Source organism: Caloenas nicobarica, chromosome 5, assembly GCF_036013445.1.
Source record: "Caloenas nicobarica isolate bCalNic1 chromosome 5, bCalNic1.hap1, whole genome shotgun sequence".
NCBI lineage: Eukaryota > Metazoa > Chordata > Aves > Columbiformes > Columbidae > Caloenas > Caloenas nicobarica.
The window spans coordinates 52,155,447-52,178,855 of NC_088249.1; the positions used below are offsets into that span (position 1 = coordinate 52,155,447).

Genomic DNA, 23,409 nt, shown 5'->3' on the forward strand with positions numbered 1-23,409 from the left:
TGCAATAATGGCTATTTGCTGCCAATCTGTTTTTTACTCTGGAGTTACGCAAGAAGCTAATGAGTATCTAAGAATCTATTAATTCGTTGTTGAGTAGAGTTGGGGTTTTTTTAGTTTGTTCTGGATTTTTGGTTTTGGTTTTGTTTTGGCTTTTTTAAAACAAATCTTGTAGTCGTTGGTGTGTATCATCCAATTTGAATTTAAGAAACTGATATTCTAAAAAAGCGCAGTTATCCATTCCCAGCACATGTAAATGTAGGGCAGCTCCAGCCAGTCACCTTTGGTCTCCAAGTCACTTTGTCCCCTAAAACTTCGGAAAGAGGATTTATAGGCTGTGATATGTGATTTTTCAACACCCAAGATATTCTCATTGACATATTTAGCTTCTAGAAGGAAAGCTCAAGAGGTGACATAATGCTAGTTTAAACAGTGAGATTTCTAATATCAGTGTGTTTTAGTCCAGCTGGCAAAGATATGACAAGATACAGAGACTGGAAACTGAAACTAGAAAACATTACCAGAAATGAGTTGTTATTCTGAAAGAGGTTACCAGCTTGTGTGGCAGTCTAATCACTTAGAAACTTTAAATGATGGTTAAATGTGTCTCTAAATGTACTGTAGAGTACTCCTTTTCATCTGAGAGTTGTCAGAGAGAAAATGCCATGTGGACATAAAGGCTGCTACAAAGTAGCAAAATAAAATACCAGTAAAAGTAAAATAGAAATCAAAGAGTATCTCGTAGTTAACAGGTTATTTAAGTTGTAGAACTATTCAGGAAAAAAAAACCAAACCTGATCCTTCGCTGAAGAAGTTATGGGATTGTTAGCAGACAACTCTTCAGTCTTCTATCCAACGATGTATTTTTGCTCAGTGGAACTAAGACACCAGAGTTTTAGATGGCTTACCTAGCAAACCTGGTCTTGTACTTCTCTGAGCTCTGTTACAGACACAATTGTCTCACTGTTCCTGGACAGCACTGAATGATTAATCTTTTTTTGTATGTGATCTCATGTAATAGCACAGTATTTCTATTTTGCTAGATTTGGACCTGGCTTCTGTGGACTTGTTTTGGTTTTGGATTCCTTCTTCCCACGGTATGAGCTGGCAATGGAAGCTTTAATAATCAGCTGGCACCTATTTGAAAGGAAATCTTTCTCCCAAACAAATACTGGTGAATTTAGTATTCACAGAATTAATTCTTAATGGTGTATGGATATGAATTTTGACTTTATGTAAAGTGACAATACATGTGTTTGTCATCCAGCCAAATTTTCCAATAATTACTTAGCACCAGTTAGTTTATTTTCTAAAGTTGTAAAGAGCTGCTTACCTCAAGTGTGCCTGGTCCTCCATTTACCAGTAAGCAAAGCACGGGGATCTCAATGCTACCCGTTCCTGTAAAATAGATGGTTTAATTTTTGACAAGTTAACAGCTTTCACAAAACTAATGTGTTTCTGCTGACTCCTTGAAAATACTTCTCCTCTTATGTGCTGTTTTGGTACCTACCAGAACATGAGCCTGCGGAATGCCGGCAATTGCAGAAGCAAATGGCAAAGGAAGAGAGTAACACTGTGACCTGGCAGATGGGGTCCTAGTCTAAACATCTTTCCCTCACAGGTCCTGCATGATCCCTGGCAAGCAGTCCAGTCTGTTCTCACGTCAGTACACCTCAGCTGCAAAATATGGATATTGGCACTTCTGTATGTTGTAGCACTGTTGACTTTAAGTTATTTATTTACTGCAAGGTGATCAGATAGTGGAGTATTGGAGCTGCATTAGGGTGCAAGGCAAGATTGTTAGGTTTTCAGACAGGCAGCTACCATTATTTACATTAAGATACAGTTAGAAGTGAAAAGCTGCCAGTTTGTCCCAGATATTATGCACGTGCAGGAAAGTGTAGTGGAATCCAGGAGAAAAGCCTGATAAAAGAAGATTTAAGAATACCAAGAGGCTGACTATGTAAAGCAGCTAGGGTAAGATGAGTCAGATACGAGTTGATAGGAACCATATACTCTTTGTTATTCTGGTTAAACAGATTAATCAAATTCAGCACAGTCTAATGCTGCAATTATTAATAACAATCTTATACATATAAAGGAAATCCTAACTAAATATATAATTTATGTCATGGCAGCAGGTGAAGAAATGATGTAGGCATCTCTGTCCTTTGCCATACTCCCACAGGGGCCCAATTATTTCTAGATGGTTTATACTGTAAATGCTGAACTCTGTAATCCAAAGGTGACTATAGATTGGCCTAAAAGACCTCCATCAAAACGGTAGCATCATGAGATGAATGCCTCTTTCAGCTGGAAGATAAAAAGCATTTGGTTCAAACAACTTTTTGATGTTTCCCTTTGTAGGTCTCCCAGAGCAGTGGGAGATCACCACTTACTACTCGTTCGATCTGTTGTGGGGTGACTACAGAGATAAGGTAGAACTGAGCTGTAACCAGGACATGATTGGCGAGTAACTTCATTTGGTTTAGTGAATGGCATAGCATTGCTATGCCTTTATAAGGTGATGTTCTAGTTTGAAGAGTGACTTCTGTGACTACAGGTTCCTCAAGAAATGTTTATGGCTTCAAATATTCTTCATTTACCATAGATTTAGATCAAAATTGGCACTGAAAGGACATGGGGGGGAGCGGGGGGAGGAATGATTCTGACTTTATGCTGGGAAGGTGGGAAGTCCTGAACTACAAAGAATATTCGGCACATCAAAAATTTCCTCTGAATGTCTTCTAGGTATTTTTTTAAATAGGGCAACTCTGCATGACTTTATTAAAGTGTTTTACTTCAGTAAAGTCGCATAGCTTTGCTCAGCTTGAATATAAATGAGCTTAAATGAACGACATTGGTTTTGTTTATAGAAGATGTCAGTGAATTCAGTATGTTCCAGTGAAATATTTGTCAAATGAATCAGCACTTTTTGTCAGAAAATTTTTCCACTGAGATTTGTTCAGATTTGGTTTTCAAGCGGAAAGAGGCTATTTTCTAACTCGCAGCACTGCAGCCTCAGTCCACCCATGGCCTTTCCTATCTGAGTCACCAGATAAGCATTCTTCAGCTGCATTTACGCTCTCAGGTACATTTGTGCAACCATACTATGGGCTATGTAATTGAGTATTTCATTGATGCATACAAGTGCAAATAAGTGAGCTCTCCCTTCTGTTTCAGCTGTGCTAACACTGCAGGTATTACAGAAACAAAAGAAAAGTATAATGAAAGTAATTGTATTAGCACTGCAACTGAATTCTTTCCACAAACAGCAGTAGGAGGCCTGTCCAATAGTCAGTTCTCATTATAAACAAAGGTCACATAGATTTAGATGGACATTAGATGTTACATTGTTTTACCCAGGATAAGATTTTATTCTGAAATAAATATGGCTTAAAATATTTTAGAGGGCTTTGGAAGAAGTCTTTTCTTCCAGTGTGAGAACAATTCAAGACCCTGTGTGCAAGAAGGGATAAAAGTATACAACAATGTACATCCAACTCTTACAGCCACCGGTTAAGGCACTTAAAGCTTGATTTATTTTCCATTTGTTGTGTTTTAAGGCAATTTGAACAATGCTTTGAAGACTGGCTTTGAGCTATGTTTAAGGAGAAGCAATAAAAATCAGGCTTTAAAGAGCAGCTTCCCCAACTTCAGAAGTCACCTTAGTTCTGCCTCTTACATAATGACAATTGTGTTTATTTGATCTTGCTTATGTAGATGATTGTCCAGTTTGAGAATTGGACTTGCCTTTGATAAAGCCAGAGGCCCACAAGTGTCACTGTAATATCAGTATTAAAGTTAGCTTCCCTATATAGAGTCTACTTACCGCCATATCCAGTACGCTGTTCTGAAATATGCTTTTCCAAGGTGAGACGTAGCTTAGTGGTTCCATCTGGCTCATCTGGTGTTATGTGATCCACCAAAATGAAATGGGAATGGTTGTGTTCCAGGGAAAACATTGGGCCTTGGATATTATCATCTGATTGGTAGCGTACAAGACTTTCATTCTAGAGAGAGGAGGAGAGATGTTAGTGTTCTCTACAAAACACAGTCCACGTTTTTATGTGCTTTGTCTCCATTTCTGTGTAGTGTGCACCATGACATAACACACCACCTCTGAGACACCTGAATAGACTCTTGGAGAAGGTGCCAGGTTTGACAGGACTGGAAGCTGAAGTCCCTGAATTTTCCCTCATGGGCCCTGCAAAATATAGTGACATCTGTCATCCTGTGTGGAATGCAGGCATCCATACAGAGGTTTTAGAAATGTTTGTTGGACAAATGGAAAAGGGCCATGAGATCCGATAATTGTGGATGAAGCTGTAATATCTTGGAGGGCTAAATTCTCAGTCAGTATAAACAAGGGCAAACTTATTCATTTCAGTAGTGTTTTGTCCATGTTTAGCCCGGTAGTTAAGATAGCTTGCTAAATGTCCTTATCAATTTAAATGCAGCTTTATGTAATTGACAGGGTTATGTGAGGTCTAATGGTTATTCTCAGTTTGGAAATTGCATTCTAAAACAGCGAGTGACAGACTTTAGTAAGTGCAATCTTATTATTTTTTATTTGGGTGAGGGATGTTGTATCTTGAAACTATTAGTGAATATTTGCACAAAGTCACTGTCTGGGCAAAACAGATCATCAGTTATGGTCTCTTGTTCTAAGAATTGTGCTACATATGGTCCTCCATACACATGCTTTTTCAAGCTCCCCTCACTTCTTAATAAATCTTTCTTTTCACTGTTGCACATCAACTTTGATACATCATTCCTAGTTGCAAGCCAGGCTGTAATGCCTGCTTAATCTTTGTTTCATTCTTCACTGTCCTGTTGCAAGTATTCCAGATTAAAGCAATTGTTTAAAATCTGCATTTCCTTCTATCACACCTCTTTTCCAAATCCTGCTGCCTTTGAGTTGATGAACAAAACTCAGACTGTCTGCTTGGCTCTTGTGCCTGTGTATTGCATTTTCCTCCCACTAATTTTTGTGGACACAAACAGGTGTTAAAGCCTTTCTAGACATAGCAGTGTAACTATGCAAGTAACCTAGTTGTCGTTATGGTATGGCAGAGAGATTTATGTTCTGGTTTTTAAGACCCAGATCTTATGTAGAGCCTTTCTTAATCTCAGCTTTTGGCAGTGTCTGCTAGAAAGAGCAGGTGCCCAGCTGAATCCTGGGGGAAGTCCAACCCAGAGTTATCCAGGTTATTCTCCACAGCCAAGGCTAAGACTGATGTTGGAGGGGCAGTGAACATATCACCAGGGGCTCATAGCAGCACTACTAATAAATAAAAACATTAAGTAACCCAGAGGACAAGCTCCTTCATGCTGTGAGAAGGGTTGAGCACACTGCATAGAGTGCCCGTAAGTGGCTTTCTGAAATGAAGCTGCATACAGTCAGACTGGAGAAACCTCCTTCAAAGCAAGTGGAAAAGGGCTATAATCTGGTGTGTTCCTATGGCTTCTTTCCCTGTCAGCAGCTTTGGGAAGTACAGGAACATCAGAGGCTATTTCAGGAAAAAAGCAGTAAATTTGCATGTCCTTTACAATGAACAAGTGCCACAAATTTCTTTTGCCTCCTTGCTGTCTCTCATTTGTTGGGGAAAGCTTCTTGACGCAACTCATTTGCCTTCAAATTTGTTTTGACAGAGGGCATGACTCTATTCTGCTGCCATGTAACACTAAGCGTACTCACCAAAAATCTGGCCTTTGATTAGGACATGAAGGCACAACAACCAATTGAAAAGGCCCTCAAGGATTTTTGTATTCTCTGAGAACGTGGAAATGATCTTTCAATGATGTTTAAAGTGTACCATTAACATAGAAGAAATGGAAGGGGTCCACTGATTTAAGGGCTTGTTTTATTCCTTGCTAGTGTGGATTGTTAGCTCTATTTTATACAACAAGCTGCTTGTGTTAGTGCCAAGTATAAAGAGAATTGGGTTTAGAATGACACCTCTGTCTACAGTTCCTTTGTCTTAAAGTTACTGACTAAAATCCAATATGTCTTTGGGTGGAAGCAGTGACAGAAGCCATAGGGTCACGAACACTCTACATGAAATATTCCTTGACAAAGAATTTGGGCTTTAGTTAAAGGGGAGAAAATCTAATGCAATAAGAAGACCAGTGCACTTGTTTTGTAGCTGCTGGTGGGAAAAGATCCAGATGCATTTTGATCACTTATCCTGTGGGGGAGGTAAACTAGTTTGCATTAGCCAAAGCAACTTTCCCAAACAAAATTCACAAACGCAATGAACTGAATTATTTCCTCTCAGATCCTTTCAGACCAGTTCAGCCACACAAATAGGTTAAAGTCTTCCACCTCAAGACTCCCACCACGTAGGGCACACAGGTAGTTGTTCTCAGCAAAAAATATGGGAAAAGGGGAAGCCCAATGACAATAAATTGCTGATATGGTCTGGCAGTCTCCCAGCTGGTACTTGCTAGCCTACCTGAGAGAACAACTAGGAGCGAGTTCAAAGGGCTGTGTTTGTCATTTGTTTCTTAGCTTCTGCAGGAAAGTAAAATAGCACCGAGGAACTGTCATTCATTGTCATGACACATCTACTTTATTGTTGTAATATTCTGCTTAGGACGGACTGTATATCCAGTGACAAGAAGCTCATGACATATTTTTGTTTTCTCCACCTTCAAGTCAATACAGATCAAATTGTCTTCACATTTTCAGCAACTCTTTTGTTGGCTGAGGGGTTTTTTTTTTTGGTGTTTGGTTTGTGTTTGTTTGTTGTCCAAGAGCTTTGATTGCTTTGACCCGATTTGTGAAGTCCCTAGAGCTCTCCAGAACTAGACAAAATTCTGCATGACTAGCATTTTTCGCCTGGTGTGTTGAGCAAGTTTTTGCTTATTAGACACCAATTTGATGACTACTCAAGAAAACTTGGTCTTGAAATATTTATGGCTTGTGTTCTGTACTAGAAAATAACTTTTTACAGTATTTTTGAAATAGCTTGGAGTAAGTGCTTCTGCAGTAAGTGGACAACGGAAAAAAATATTAAAGGTGTCTTATGATACGTGATTTTTTTTTCCCTGATGGTCATCCTTACTCTGGCCGCTGAGCTGATGTCCAATGCTGTCACCTGCTGGATATCTGCAGAATTGCTGCCAAGTAAACAGTACGCAGGGCGCAGCATCCATAGGGTCTAACACACTTTAAACCCCGGGTTTGTTTTTAAGTTAGATCAACGTTGTTCTGTCTACTACTTCCAACTTACTTCTGAACTCCTGTCTCACGAGTAGAGGAAGCAAAAAATACCTTTGTGTTGTCCAGAATTTCTCTGTGCTGAATTTTTCTGAGTGAGGTTATTCCTATGGCAATCACTCTGGCTTTGGATGAAGTACTAGCCAGTGCATGATCTCGGACTGCTTGCACTAAGTGTCTTGTTATTCCTACACGTAAAGCGCTGGTAAGAATCCAGGCACCTGAAATTGTTTTTTAAAAATAGTTAGACAGTTTCTTTATAATTGAACATGGTTTTATGTCAAGTAACATTACTTGCAGTACTGGATTTAAGGGATTTTTTAGATCAGCTGTAGACAGGTCTTGATGCACTGTAACTTTTAGAACTAAAATACACACAAAGTATGTACAACTTTAATAAGGAAAACAAGAAGAAGTTATATGCCCAAGCAAACAGGCTTCACAAATCATGTGATGTGATGTTGTTGTCTTTACTCTGATGTCAATGCACCCATCGAGAATGCTGTGTCCAGTCTAGAGTCACTTACTGTCCAAATATGGGCAGAAACATCCCTATACCAAGCAGATCTGATTGTCGCATGAGGAAGGGCAAAGGGACAGGGTGGAGGAAGTTGTTGGCTTGAACTGAGGACCAAACAGTCCCACGCAATCACCTGGCATCAGAAGAGCTGGGACATAGCCTGCCTAATCTGGTGCTCTCTTTCTGTTGTTCTTGTGCATGTTGGAAAGTGAATTCTTCAGGAGAATGGGATTTACAGCAGTGTTGTTATGGTGAAAATTTGGAGAACCAACCTTTTTCAAATATGCGACATAAAGGAACTAGAGATCTTGATGCTGTTCAGTGTTAAGTATAGAAGGCAGCTGGAGATCGAGAATATCTGTGTGGTGCAAAAGTACCAAAAAGAGCTTTGGTATTGGGCTGTTTCATTACAAAAAACCCCCAAACTGTCACAATATTTTGTGGACCGGTGAAGCTAAACCAAGAGCTTGCTTTGAAATGCTTACAGATATTTTCACTTCATTTTGCAGGTATTTTCATAAAGCTATGAGGGGGAGAAAAGTAATCTTAAATGAAAGCCAGTTCCACGTACATTCCCAGACATTGATTTGTTTAGTTTTGGTTTTAAATGCTTTTCACTACTCTTTTCATTCATGTGAACAGCCAGGGAGACAGTGAGCTGACTTACTTTGTATTATACATTACCAAAGTCTTTTTGTTTAAGCTTGAATCTAATCATAGAGTGGTTTACTATCAAAGTCTGTTCAACTCTTGGATGTGAAGAAAACAATCTTCAAAAACAAAACCCTATTGTGACATGACTTTGGTAGCTAAAAAGCTAGAATGGAGAAAACAAGAATTCTTATTTTTGATCTAAATTCAGTCTTGTTGAAGTCAAATTGCTATGCTCTCTTAAGAATTATTTTGTTATGGCACCAAAGAGGGACAATGTATTTGGTCCTATTTCATGCTATCTTCCTGGTGTCATCTCTGAGGGAATAATGTCAGGTAACGTCAGGTAAATTTACACTTCAGGAATTGTTGCCTAGAGTAATTCGGTTTGAAACAACTTTTTTTTTATTATTTCTATTACAAAACTTTCATTTTCAAAGCTATTTGAATATGGGTGTAGGTTGCATTCAGCAAAGCCTTGAACTTCCGAAAATAATCATGTGAGCAGGTCCATCGACATTAAAAGATCACTGGATGCTAGGTGTTAAGAATCCAGTAGAAATATAAATTTATTCTCTAAAGCCTAAAGCACTAACCTGTGCTTTGAGCTGCCTTTATAAGTCCTTTTTTTAAGATGTCCCTTAGCCAAGGCTTCATCTGGAAATTTTCTTCTTCCCCTACTAAAGAGACAACCAAATTGGGAGCAGGTAGCTTCCATTTGTTGAGCATAACTTCAAATATAATTCCAGGATGAATCGTACTTGGGACCTTAATAAACTTCAACAAAAAAAAAATAGAAAAACAATGAATAACGGGACAGGAGAATACAGGAGATATGGTTAATGGTGAATGCAGAGGAGATTTCATCATCAGCTTTTCAATAAAACTTTATTTAAGTGAGACCTGACAGAGAACTAAATACTAGGGTGAATTTAGCAGGCTTCTGTATAATTGGGTCAGTTCCATGGGTTGATTCTGTGTTGCAGACTGACATATTGCTCCCTCCTTCAATGCTGCTGTTTGTCTTGAACTGCCCTCAGTTCCATGGCAGTCTAGCAGAGCCAACGATTTTCTTAGGTGTTTCTGCACTAGCTGAAACATTTGCCTGATTTCATGTCTCTTTTTCAAGGGCATGTTACATGAATCTATTGCTTCTTCATGTTCTGTATATATTTGGGCTTTGTGCTTAAGACTTTACGATGAAACACAATCTTAAGGCAGATTACTGATGCTAGAGCAGAAGGAAGTCCTATCAGTAATGTATGCAAGGAACCAGTGAGGAGCTGGGTCTGTCCATGTACATCGTTCTCTGCATATGAACAGAGCAGAGAGACAGAACTTTAGGGAGAGTCTTGAAGTGGCTCAAAAGTATGTTTAAAATGTTGAAATCCATATTGATTAATTTTTGCCAGAAATAGTTTAAAATAGGGAAAATGTGCAAGATGAAGGAAACCGGGTACATGACTTTTTTTTTTTTAAAAAAAAGGAAAAAATTATCAACTGTACTTGTAGCGTGTCAGTGCAGATAAAGTTATTGATTTCTCTATAATAGGCCTTATTTTAAATCACATTCATGTTCAGGAAGCTATAGGCCCTACTTTGAGTACAATGCAGTGCTCACACTGTGGCATATTGGACCTTCACTATTACAGTCTCTACATTTAATGCTAAGAAGCAACAGCTGAAATACAGCAATAGTGTTAAAGGGTTAAATCTCCTTAGTGCTGTACCTTTCCACGTTTCTTCCCGGAAGCTGTGAAGTCTATTTCTCCTGTGCAGTATGGTAGTTCTTTTTTGAAAACTTCCTCTTTGTCACTGCTGCAGACCTTGGTTTCCATTTCCTCCATTGAATCTGTGAAGTGATTGCCAGTAGACCAAGGTGTTCACTGAGATGACAGAAAACGAGAAAAATGAGAAGCTGTTTAAACTGGAGAGGCAACAAAATCCATTAATTTACATCTAGCTGAGGTTTTAGTAATTTTTTTTTTTTTTGCTATTATGCTTTTAAGGGTCAGCTAAAATCGGATGTGTTCGTACCAAATGTTGGATGTTATATACCAGAGGAGGCAGATTCCACACCAAAGCTATGTAACTTAAGTTATGAAAAGGCATGAAGGAGTAGGGCTCTCTCGACTTTCATTTAGCAGACAGAAAGCTGAGTTGCAAGGTGCAAGATCCTGCGATCTGTCCAAAGTCATGTGAGATATCTTGGACCCCAAAGGTGACCCTAATTCTACAAGAGAGAATCTTCAGCCACAAACTATTGCAACCAAGAGCAGAACTTTGTCAGTGAGTGTCTGAGTCATGGTTTCTTGATGTTATTATGCATCATGCTACTATGACTTATATAATCCAACGTAAACACTAAATAACTAAGTGATGACACTGTATTCACTTGAAGGTACTTTGGGAGAGGTTTACTCTCTGTTTGCTGTAGGAATAGGTTATTTACTCATAAGCCAAAGTACATGGTGTTTCAAAAAGATGGACCCGATTTAAAATCCCTGTATCTTTGAAATTAGGTCCATCTTTTTGAAACACTCTGTATTTAATGCCAGGCTGTACTTGACAAGAACAGTTCAAAAAGGCAGGTCGTTTTCTCTATAAAGTGGCTACAGGAATGATGGCGAGTAATCTGTCCTAGAGCAAAGGTCATATAACAAGTTGTTTTTCTGCATGACATGAGACACTGAAAAGATCTGCTTGCTTTTCCTACATTCCTGTTTGACTGAACCGATATAACTGTGATTTGAAAACTATAGATTTCAACTTGTATGCCTTACTTTGTTTCTTTTTAAAACGAAAGCAATGAAATAGCTCTCTCCCCTCTGCCTTCATCTACATGTTCAGTCCTTTAAAAAATCCTCGTGATAGTAAGCTAGCAATGGCAATCAACCCCGCATTAATCTTTATTTCCTAGTCCAAGGATTTGCTGCAGACTTAGAAGTGGGTCAAACTAGCAAGTCTCTTGTGGGTCTATTAAGATGCTCCAGTAGAGGGAGCAAGTCCTCCAGCTATTCCCTTGGGTTGGGAAGTCTCTTGGGAGCCTGTATCCTGCTTGCTTCACCACTGCTGCCTCTCCATTTTCTTCTCTTTTATGTTTTCTGTGAAAACATTGTTTGGAGTTGCCTTTTTCTCTGATCTGCCTCTGATAAGTGGCTATGGATCCTCTCGTGATTTGTTTGCCCTACAGCTATTCCACATCTCTGTACTCACCCCCAAACTTCTGTCAGAGTTCACTGCTTTAAAGATGCTGTTCTCATTCTTCTCCCTGCCTGCATGCTAGTCACTTCTGGAGAGAATTAAGTACTTATTCTGAATGTTACGATATCAGACTAGTCCAGTTAAGAGTCTTACCTGAAAGAACTTCTTTGGATTACCAATAATGGTAGTCACAGCAAAGGCCAACTTTTTTTTTTTGAGTCCACTTTTCCACTCGAGATGCAGATTTATCTCCTAAGAGCACAGGAGACAGTATTCTGGGGAAAAATAGTTAATACAGAGTCATAATAACACATTTTGACTATTCTAAATTACAGAAATCTCTTTCTGGAACTTGCTGACAGAACAAAGGATCTGATTGGAAAAACTTATTCAGGACTGAATTCACAGGGTACAATTAGTCACCATTCATCGCTGTTCTAGATAGTACACATTTATTTATATCTACACACAAGCAACGAACTCAGAATAGATACCAATTTACAAAGTAATCTGACAGTTAATCTGGCCTCATAGATAAGCCCCAAGTAGTTAATTTTAACTCTAGTTCTAGATGCTAAGCTTGCAAGATTTAATTTTTGGACTAAAAACACTGAGCTGCTGAGACTTATAAGGAATATTGTTGCATTTGGATAATTATTTTTTTTCCAGAAATAGCACGTTATTTGATATTCAGTTTAGGAATTCTGGTTCTCAATGGTAGTGAACAACAGTGAAAGAGACAAAAGTAGATAAGATGCATAAACAGAAGCTTTGTTCACAAGATTTTATAAGACTGGAAAGTGAGGAAGGCACTACTTTTTTTTTTTACTTTTTTTTTTCCCCCTCCAATCTGAACCACGACATTAGAAACTTATTTTGGGGAAGTATTACTTAATCTTTCGATTCTGTTCTTATACCACTACTTCAGCATCCCCACAGGCCGCTGTCTGTGATGGGATACAGATCTAAATGGAATTTGTTATGATCTTCTACAGCCATTCTTGTGTTCCTGCTCCAAGCCAGGAAGTCTTCCAGCATCGAGAGCAGAAAAGTGGCACTGACAGAACGGCAAAACAAGTCCAAAAATTATGCAGGAATCCGAATGGTATCCATGCAAGAATATAGTCTAGCCCTATATGGAACGGAGAATCTACACTAGATGAGATCGTGGACTGTTATGGAGTGATATTTCCTAAGTTTCTGCACGCAGCTTTCAGGAGCTTTTACAGACAAAGCCAAGGAGCAATGCCAAGCAGTTTCCTTTCTTTTTTTTTCTTTTTCTTTTTTTCCTTTTTGTAGGGAGGTGGGGCGGGGGGGAGGGGCATGGTGGTGGTATTTTGTTGTTGTTGTTGTTTTTAGCGAGATTTGACACTTTGACATTTTTTCTTGCTTTATCTTCTACCTGTTGTCTGACTTCCAAGGAATGAATACTGTGACTTTCAGTATGATTGTAGTAATGTACAGGTGAAAAATGTTCCACGTCAGTGTAATGTTCCACCCAATGGCGCTACTAGAGCAAGGAGGAAATGCTGCCTTGGTATTTAAAGGGGTGGGGAAGATTTTAAAGGCTGTTCTATAGATACTATACAAGGGTCAAAAAAACCCTACCACCACCAACAAAAACAAACAAAAAAAACAACCCACCCCAACAACAACAAAACAAAACACCCCCAAACCAGGAGTTCCTTATATTATAAATGTTATGAAATCACCAGAAAACAACTCTGCTGTGTAAGATTTGCAGATGTGGTTCTTAAGCACAAAGGCTGAACACATCAAATGGTTCTTTACCTTCCTCTATTGCTGTCTCAGCTGCTGCAGTGTAACCCCTCACTGTGACAGGCAGAACTCTGCATGGATCTGTTCAGGTACTGCACATCACCTTACCACTGCTTTGCACTGCAGTGGAGCTTTGCTACATACTGATCAGTCAGCACACAGACTGCATTATGTCCCTAATATTTGAATGTATATTCAGAAGAAGATGGAGTCAGCTCTGACATTTCCTCATGGATTTTTAAGATTCCTGTTCTTAAAAAGCCTGTGGACATCTCGCTCGATGTCCTCTAACAAGCAAAGTAAACATGTGTTACCAAACTATGCAATATAACTACACTTTTTTGGAGTGTGTTTCTCCTGGGTTTGATTCAGTCTTGTTCTGCTTGGTTTCAGCTTTCACATAAGTCTCTAGTTTCAGGGGCTATTGCTTTGAGATTTCAGGCTGTACTAGATTGCAAGTGTGTTGGGTCACAGTAATTGGGTCAAATCTTTGTGGTTAAAGTCATTACATTCCACTGCAGTCAGCTTAACTGTGGTCAGCTTGCATCACTTTAACATCATGGAATATTGTTTAATTGCAAAGGTCCAGAATACATCTTTGCCTTGGGAAAGAATAGGCAGATAGCTAAAAAGAGGAAAGGGAGGGAGGAAAGCAGAGAAGAGTCAAAGGCTATAAACACAGCTGGATGAAAAACCAATGGGGAATGTCTAGTAGTTCATAATTTTCTCCCTTTCTATATACTATTTTCTGTTAAACTTTTTAGAAAGTTCCAACTTTTTTTTTTAATCCTAATATTTAAAGGGGTTTTTTTCCCTCCATTATCTGTGAGAATATCGTTGTATTAAATTTTATTAAAAGATTACTTTAAAGCAAGCAATCAGAAACACTGAAGTGGCGGTGAGAAAAAGCCAGAAAAATCTTGCTGCCCTAATCTGTGCGTTCATATTTTAAAATTTGTGTACATATGTATACATCGAGCAATCTTACTGTAGTTCTGATTCAGACTTAAGTACAGATTTTTCTATCTAGGTTGCTGCTACATATTTAAGTTTGTAGGTCAAATTCTGTCCTAGATATTCCCATTGACTATAAATACAAACATCTATGGAAAGAATGTACCTCTAATGATTACCAGACTGGAAATATAACCTAGAAAACTATTTCTAACTAGCAAAGCAAGTTAAGACAATTATGAGGAAAAGACAACTGCCAGTTCCACCTACATCTGGAAATGTGAGTCAATGTCATTTGCGTTAGAGATGGCCTAATTAAATCATTTCAGGTGTCAGCTAGTCTCATGAATCATTATTTCTTTAACCTCATAAACGGAAGCTGTTAGAATTGTACCATTGCACAAACAGTGCTTGTGACATTGGAGTTTGCAGGTCCTAATGTTTTTTAGTCCTTCATTTTGGATGGTCCTAACTTCTTATTTGGGCATTCTAGATTTCATGAATGTAGGAAACTGGCAGGGAGATATAACTGCAGCAGGACAGTTGTGATGGCTATAGGGAAAATCTACAGGTAGGATCCCTGCAGAGATTCCTTCCTGAAAGATTTATCCAGAGGAGGTGATGAGATCAGAACCACAGAGCAACATTTGGACACCTACGGACTTCCTTTTCTGGACTGTTCTCCCTCCTGTCTCTGCTTCCTCACCCCTCTTCTGCCATGCCATCTTTCCCCAGCCTCCTTTTCCCCTACAACTTCTGTTGCCATTTCCCCCAGTTTTCCACATGCTCTTTCCAGCTACTGTTGCTGCTACTCAGCTCAGTGTGAATGTGCAGCTCTTCTTCCTGGTGTGGTGACAAGTGACAGATGGTTCACCTCCAGATGGGTGACAAGAATGTGGGTCTGTATGGCCTTCCCTTAGATTTTAAGCAGGGTTAGTTAGGCTGTGTCTATGGAAAGAAGAGAGGTCAAATAGAGCCTTTCAAACATATCTTCTGACAATGGGCCCGGTCAAGGGATAGCTTGACCTCAGTTGTTGTCTTCAAGGGTAATGGTTTGATTAAGAGAGTAGGCGTATGGTCGTCATTAGCTCTCGGGACTTAGCGGTGGCAAGAATACTCCTTCAAGCTGGAACGCTGATCAGCAGGCTGGGACACACCCTGGCTTTCAGTCACTATCAGATTCCTCCACCCACTCAAGGAGTACATCTAGATATGTAGGTGAAATGATTAAAGATAGTAATACAGTAGGCCCAGTATTGTTGATATTAAACCAGTCACAAAGTCCCCCCTTAGCTTCAGTGGCAGATGGAGCAAATCCATTGGTTTACAGACTTTAAAGGAAGCTTTGATGTGGTGTAAAAGAAAACTACACCAATTACTGTGCCCTTACTGTGCAGGCTGAGCTACCAATCCTAATGAAAACTGAGCTTTAAATACTGATCAGAAAAAAAAGGACTCACAGTAATGATGCAACTGAATAGTAAGGGAGAAACTGCAACGGAGACAAATACAATGCTTGGGCAGGAGCAATCAGCTTCCAACACATGTAATGGGATAACACTGGTTAAACTGCAGTCCTGCTGGAAAGGATCTAAAGGTTACAGGCAGAGCAAATGTAAGTGAGCAATGCTATGCTGCCCTTGCAAGAGAGGAGTGCTGTATAGGGCAGGTTAAACAGGATAGCTCTAGCTGCAATATTCTGTTTGCGTGCCAGGTTTCAAGGGAATTATGGACCAGCTGCAGAAGGTTTGACCAGGAGCAACAAAAAGAACAGAGACCTTGCACTAAAAGAGAAGGAAAGCCTGAGCAAATTAGAATTGTGTAACCAAAAGCAGAGAAGACTGCAGGAAGGGAAAAGGAGAATGGAACAGCCTACCAGTGCAAAAGGATGACAGGAAAGATGTGTTCTTCATATGTATGGCTAGGACAGCAAGTAACAGGCCCAAGGGAAGAATGGCAACAAGGCTGCCCAGGGAAACAATAGTTACCACACTCAGAGAAATACTTCCTTGGAAAGAATGAAACACTTCTACCAATGGTTAGGGACCAAGTAAAGCAAACGGGCCACAATCCTCAATTGTGATGGAGCCTGTATATTGTGACCCAAAGAACTTGACCTTAACCTGCATGTTATCGCAACCCTAGGAGCTGGATATGCATCCTTCGCTCTGATCCTCAGGATACTCATATGCTTATGTAACTTCACTAATCGAAATGCTCCTACTGACTTTAGTGCAAGTACTCACTCAAGGAAAATTGCATCAGTGAGTTTACTGGGCCAGAGCCAGCAACAGTGTAATGAAATTATTTGCTTCCAATAGTAGCCATGTTTTCTTTCCTGTTTTGAATTAAGATGTAATAAATATGGAGAACAAAGCAGATGCAGGGGATCAGAATAAAGAAAAACAGAGAAGTGAAGGGCAGAGTAAAGACTGCAAAATTCATATTCATTTTCAGCATATGCTCCAAAGATTAACTGGATGGACTCTAACCGACATGTACGTTTAAGTGTGAAGAAACAAAACCAGTATTTTACTCAAGGGTAAATGCAATGGAGAAGGGGAGGCATGAGAAGGCATTAACTAGAATCCGGGAAGGGAAAAATATCTAAACCTGCTGTGGGAATATACTTGTTTCTGTCTCACATCATATATTTCTTGGTTAAGGAAAATAAATACATACATATCTGTGAGAAACTGATGTGTATACATTTATGTACAATTATACACATTATCTTTCTTATATTTATGTTGCAGCTTTGGAAAATGTTTGTCAAGAATTAGCACATTCAAATTCTGATAACGCACGAAACGTTTCTGCATCTTAGCCTAATGACAGAGCAGAATCATCTGCCATGATTGCCAAGGAATTGTTAAATAAAGTATAAAGACCTTGGGCTGGCGAAATACACCAGCAGAAATCATGTCCAGCTGTCCTGCACAGGGCTTTGTCATGCCTGTAGCAAATAAATCTTTGAGAACTGCACAAACAGAACAGGGGAACAAAAGAAATGTGACATCACGACAAGTGCAACTTGAACTGTAGTACACTAAACCTCCCTCACGTTTGGACAGGAAGGCTAAGAAAAGTCATTAACCACAGAAATGAGAGCTGGAGGAATGCAACAAGTACACAGCAAACAACCTATGGGAAGGTTTCTCCATAGTTGGACTAGGGCAGAGAGAAAGAGAGTAGTTGAACTTGACAGCAACCTTGGGGATGTGTTCACTAACTGGAGATTTTATGAGTTTGCTGACACAGGGCCAGACAGGGGCAAACATTAATAGAAACAAGGAACTTGAAGCAAAATCACGCAAAGAAGTGAAGCATAGAAGTGGCCTAGTAAAATAGAAGTTTGCATTAAGTTTCCAGATATATTTGTCTTGGCCCCACTAGAAGCTTTCAATAACATCAGTGTTTTCAGTTTCCTTTCTAGAACAGCAGTTGTTATTGAATGTTATTTCAAGTAATTCCTCTTTACTGTATCTGTGCATAGTCAATAATCAGAACAAAACATCAGGGGAGGAAAAAATTATTTTAAAAACCCCATCAACAAGAAGATATAAAAAGATGTGTGGGAAAAGAGCCTTGTTACTGAACCAGCATAGGCCCTGTTTTAACATTTTTAGGGTATGCCTCTGGAGTGAGATCCTTCCTGTAATTGCCAGGACGCAAGGATGCAAGGCAAAGCCAGTATTTGCAGGGGTCTTCCCATTAGTTTCTGGGAGAGCGGATTGTGCTTTGATTTGGATAGGGTAAGCGCCAAGCCTTTAACAAATGAATGCGCAAAATGCTAATGCAAATATAGGTACTTTGTCCTTCTGGTTTCTGTCTTCATCTGCTTAAAACAGTAAAGAGCACGGGAGGCTATTTGAATAACGTACTTTTAGTGAGTTTGCAGAAATTTGCATATGGATGTCAGCCAGTGAATTTCATGGAAGTGGCTTTATCCTGGGGAGAAAACCTGAGAGGGTGGAGAGGTGATATAAGGGAAATGTAGACATTGGGGAAGTAAACAATGGAAGGAGCAGATAAAACGGAGGAGAGAAAACACGCAGCAACACTGCTGTATTAAAATAAAGGAATAGGCTGTGCTTACATAGCACATTGTATATGGGGTGTGGGGGGAGGCTGACACCACCTTCAAATACTCCTGGACCTTTACTACTTTCTTCCCACAGCATGGCATGCCACTTAGAAGCTGTGCCAACACAGTTCTTTGTGTGGCCTCACAGTGAATCAGACTGAGTGCACTTAAAAATAACTCATTTTTGCCAGGTCATTTTTCAGCAAAATCAGTTCACTACTGTGGGATACAGCATGACACGCAAAGTCCTGAAACATAACGTATTGCAAAACCACAGCCATAGTTCATGGTGAAAGAAAACACAAGAACGTGGGAATAGCTCCAATTCAAAACAAGTGCTTCAGGAAGGGCAACGTTCAGATAAGGCAGAAGGAGAGAAACCATACCTGAAAAGTTTAGTTGATGCTGGACTGTATATAGACACTGGCAAATGAGTATTATTGAAAGCAAAGGACACAGTGAATACAACTGAAAGCAAAAGTATTAGAAAATAAAAAGGACCACCACCACTTGGGAACTGGAAAGTCTTGAAATCACCTAGTGTGGTTTTGCTCAGATCGGCTAGTGTTTTTCATTCATTAAGATCTTAATATATCATACTTGTAGAATATGCAAAAATCCACAAATGTTTCTTTTTATACCAACAGCTGAGTTCATAGTTAGCCCCTATCATTAAGCTAAGTACAATCTTTACAAATTCCACTTTAAAAGCTATGCTAAAATCATCTTTATCTCTTTTCAAGTTTGTCATGTGTACAGTTGTATTTTTTTTCAATTTCATGCCTGTAGCCATGCATTGTATTATAGAGAAGAGCAATTTTTGAAGAGGAAAAGAACCCTTCACTGTGTTTCTTTGTGGGACTGCTTTCATCATTTGCTATTTATAATAGCTTGGTCAGTGCTTTAGGCAAATTTTGTAAGCTCAAAGGGGAAGTATATTCAAAGCCAAGAATCTCTTTTGCATAAACCATACACAAGGTGTACTTTGAGAACTCCAAACCTTAGGAAAAATAATTTAGTCTGTTTTGTTCCTTAAATATAAAAAAACTGTAGAGACAATTTTTAACTTAGTGCATTGTGCAAAAAATGGTAGTGGCAAAATTGTTCATCACTGTTTGAAATTTTTCCCTTGATAGGACATAAATCTCTGTCTTTTCCATTAACTAAATTGAAGTTGCATTTGGATGTGGTTAATTTCAGGAAGCCTCATGCTTCAGCACCTGAGTTTACTGGGCCATGTTGCACATTCAGAAATCAGGCCCACTGAATGCAGTATGATGTGTTTTTTAAATCTTTTTTCAGAAATTTGGATCTCTTGCATATAGCAAGCCCTGTCAACCCTGGGTTTTAAATATATGCCTCTCTGCTACTACAAGGAAGCCTGCCCTTTCTTTTTTCCTCAGGATATTTTTGATTTTTAACTCATAGTTGCAGCAAATCATAGCAAATTTGCTGTTTGCCACTCTTCCTCAGGTTCCTTATCAGATAGGTTCAGGTCAGATCCAACTGAACGAGCGGGTTACAAAACTGCAAGACACAGAAGAAAGTGTCTGAATGTGGCATATAGTTGAAAATGGTTGACCTAAGGTTGTTAAGGACTGATCAGCATATAGAGGAAAGAGGGACCTTGCTTATTCTTATGTGTTTGGGATACTAAAGAACATCTCTACCTGCTGATGGACGAGAGACATGTGCTGGCACAGGGATTCAAAGTCTGTCAAATTCACTGTTTACAAAAGGCTCTGTTCCTTCTGCATATGCTTTCCCTATGTCTATAACAGCTCTGCTGGCAGGTGTGCTCACAGCAATAACCAGTTATAAGCAAATCTTCAAACGTGGTGAATTCTGTGCTTGACAGAGGCTGACATGCTGTAGGAGAGAAACAGAACAACAGATGCTTCCCTTCACTCTTGATGTTTATACACATTCAAACTGTTGCCCTGGTCAGTTTTTTTCCTGCTTGCAACCTCTGCTTTTTATTGAGGTGAAACTTGAAGGTGAAGGAATGAACAAGAATATTTATAAAAGTTCCCAGTCATCTTTAAAGGTTTGCTCCATAACTCACCAAACAGATTTGCAAATCATAGATGAATTTTATTATTCTCATGTGGCTATAAGGAAGCTATATGCAATGAAAGATTTTCTCTCTTAGCATACAGTGATTTTTTTTATTAGTTTGTTTGTATTTCGTCAAGGTCTGTTTAAATTTATGGTCAAACCAGCCAACAAAACCATCAAGCCTTGTATGCCTCCTGACTGCCCTAGAAATACCTCTTCCTCTTCAACAGCCAAACTTGAGTTGTGTTAAACTGGTTTCTGCCTCACCCTGCATAATTTGGTCCTTTTCAAGTTCTTTTCAGAGCAATTACAGACCAATCTTGCTATTGCAAAAGATGCTTCCCCCACCGTTTCTACAGTGTATAAAACAATGTTGGGTGGTTTGATGGTTTCTTTTTCAATACCTGTAGATCCAAGTTGCTGTGATAAGAGGGGAAAACCAAAATGAAATCAACCGCTAGCTATATCAATGCAATGTCTGTAGGTGGAACTCTACAGAGAGGTGGCTAGATGCACAGTTTCAGTGAAGAGATGCCATTGCTTCTGGAAGGGCAAGGTCCTGTTTTCTCACAGTAGCGATGTAGCTACAGATCTTGAATACATGATGCTATGCAGGGACAAGTTTTGTAGTGCTGTAATGTGCCACAACTTTAATGGGATGCCTTGCTGTACACTTGCCATAAACATGTCTACAGACAGGCTATCTAGACAATGGAATATTTAATATGTTAAAGATAAAAGGGGTGATGAATTTTTATCTGTCACAAAAAGAGATTTTTGAAAAGCCCCAATTACTCTAAGTAACCCATATGATCAAGACACAAGTACAATGCCCTTAATAGTTAAATAAAACTAGAAATATGCATATACAGTGTACTTTTATGGTGCTGTCACAGGGTTCCTTAGACAAGCAAACAGAAGCTTAAATCATCCACCCTGACAAGTAAGCTTTTGATTCCAGGAAGTTAAAAGGTTTCACAGCTGATGCCAGATCCACGAGCAATCTCCTTGTAGGTTGTATTGCAGTGTGGGTCTATGCAGGAGCCAAAAGCTGAGACTGGTACTTAAGTAGTTACTGTTGTCACAGGTGCTCATGTTTGAAATTTAACAGAATTCCTATTAATATTTCTACTATAAGGTTGAATCATAACATAGCTGGGGTAAAGCTTTTACAATTACAAGAGTCTTGAGCTATATATTGAGCATATAACAGTGCTATTTAGCTTTGTTTAAAAAAAGAACAAACCCCATATAGAAGAACATCCAACTTCTAGCTAATTACAAAATGCAATTCTAGAAAATATTAAAAAGCCACTTTCTCACTTGCCACAAGTCTCATAAAAACAGCTAAAAACTAGAACTCCATGGAATTATTATTGACTACCAAACTATAGCTATAGAAAGGCATAACTTCTACTGTTACTATCGATATGCTATGTCCTATTCTACATTGACTATTATTATAATGTTGATGAAACAAAAAAATGTGTAGTGTAAACTGCCGAATAATATTAAATATAAAACTGAAGCAGGCTATCTGGGGTGATACTAATTAGCAGACAGTTTACTTCTGTGAAGGTCTTAAAAAGCCTGTTTTGAAGACAATAGACCTAGTGCTTTAAGAATGTGTGTACCTAATTTTATTTACATGAGCAGTTCCCTTGAGCTATCCATTAGAATAAAAATAATTTTACAAAGTTCAAAGACGTTATCAGGGGCAAAGATGACTTTCACTTTTTTTTTTTTTTTTTTTTTTTTTTTTTTACTCACTAGGAAAAGACGCTTTCCCAGACGAAGATGAAGAGTTAATGAAAAATAAAATTAAGCAAACTCTGGCCTGTCAGCATTTCTGGCTGTGTTCCCTGTGACCTTGTCTGAATGTAGACTCTTTACAGGAAGTTGACTGCCTTTTATCAGAAACCTTCAAATAAAGAGGTCTTTTTCTACCGTAACTTTTTCACCTAACATTCAGATAATCTACTCTTCCAAATGCAATCTTGTAAAATAAAAAATACATGAGAAGTTTAGAATAGCAAATATTAAAATAGACAAGGAGCTGAAGACATCATCTGTGCCCCAAGATACTGTTGAGAATTGTCTTCAGGGGCTGAGGACGAGGAGAGAACTAAACACGTGAAAAAGGAAAACAGAGTAGCACAACATACATTTATATTAGCACATGCTCATTTCCTAAACTCATGGGGCTGGTAGAAGAATCCCATAGAGCAGAAACCTACAGTGCAGGAGAGTAAGAGTCATGGGTCTACCCTGTGCTTCGTTGTCTCAGAAACAGCTGCATAGTAGACAACTGCCTCACTGTAATAGTTCTGCAGTCTGCTTATATCAGGCCAAAACAGTAGCCAAGGATCAGCTAGATATGAGAGTCTATGAAGATTCCAAGGGTTATTCCTAGTACAAGCTAAAAGGTTGTCTAAGCAGTGGAGAGCACAACAGTAGAATATTGCTGATGTCTAATTGCAGAACAAGACAAATACAATAAGTTAGCTGCTTTTTATGTAAGAAAACCAAAGCACTGAACAGAGGAAAACACTACAGAAAGCACCTAGAACATAGACAAAACAGAGCACCAAACAGCTTGTGAAATTTCTGATAGAGAAAATCTGGAAGTTTGATATATACTTTGGTATTCAAAAGGAAGAAAGAGTAGCAATGACTGTTTTATATCACTGATGATTACTCACACATGATGAAGGGGAAAGAGAATGTTGGGTAAGTAATGATCTCTTCTTGGTTGTATCACAAGCGCCTCTTAATTTATGTAATATAGTTAGAGATCCTACCTGCTGCCTGTCCTTTACAACAGCCATGACCATCCGTCTGCAGGGACAAGTTGCATTGAGGTGGGTCTTGTTACCGATTCTGTTTGCTGCTGCTCCCTTTTCCTGTTTAGGAAGAGGAAGGTGGTACCGGATT

General features: G+C 39.0%; 1 protein-coding gene across 1 annotated transcript in view; it reads right to left on the reverse strand.

Moving 5' to 3' along the window:
• The window catches only part of TRPM5 (transient receptor potential cation channel subfamily M member 5), a 39,503-nt gene extending 29,263 nt beyond the window's left edge, over positions 1 to 10,240 (reverse strand). Inside the window, exons 1-5 of the mRNA XM_065635929.1 lie at positions 10,124 to 10,240; positions 8,990 to 9,170; positions 7,277 to 7,443; positions 3,830 to 4,010; positions 1,331 to 1,395 (exon numbers count right to left, since the gene is read on the reverse strand). Coding sequence (XP_065492001.1) covers positions 1,331 to 1,395; positions 3,830 to 4,010; positions 7,277 to 7,443; positions 8,990 to 9,170; positions 10,124 to 10,240 — 711 coding nt within the window. The remainder of the gene's footprint in view (positions 1 to 1,330; positions 1,396 to 3,829; positions 4,011 to 7,276; positions 7,444 to 8,989; positions 9,171 to 10,123) is intronic.
• Between the last annotated feature and the right edge of the window lie 13,169 nt (positions 10,241 to 23,409).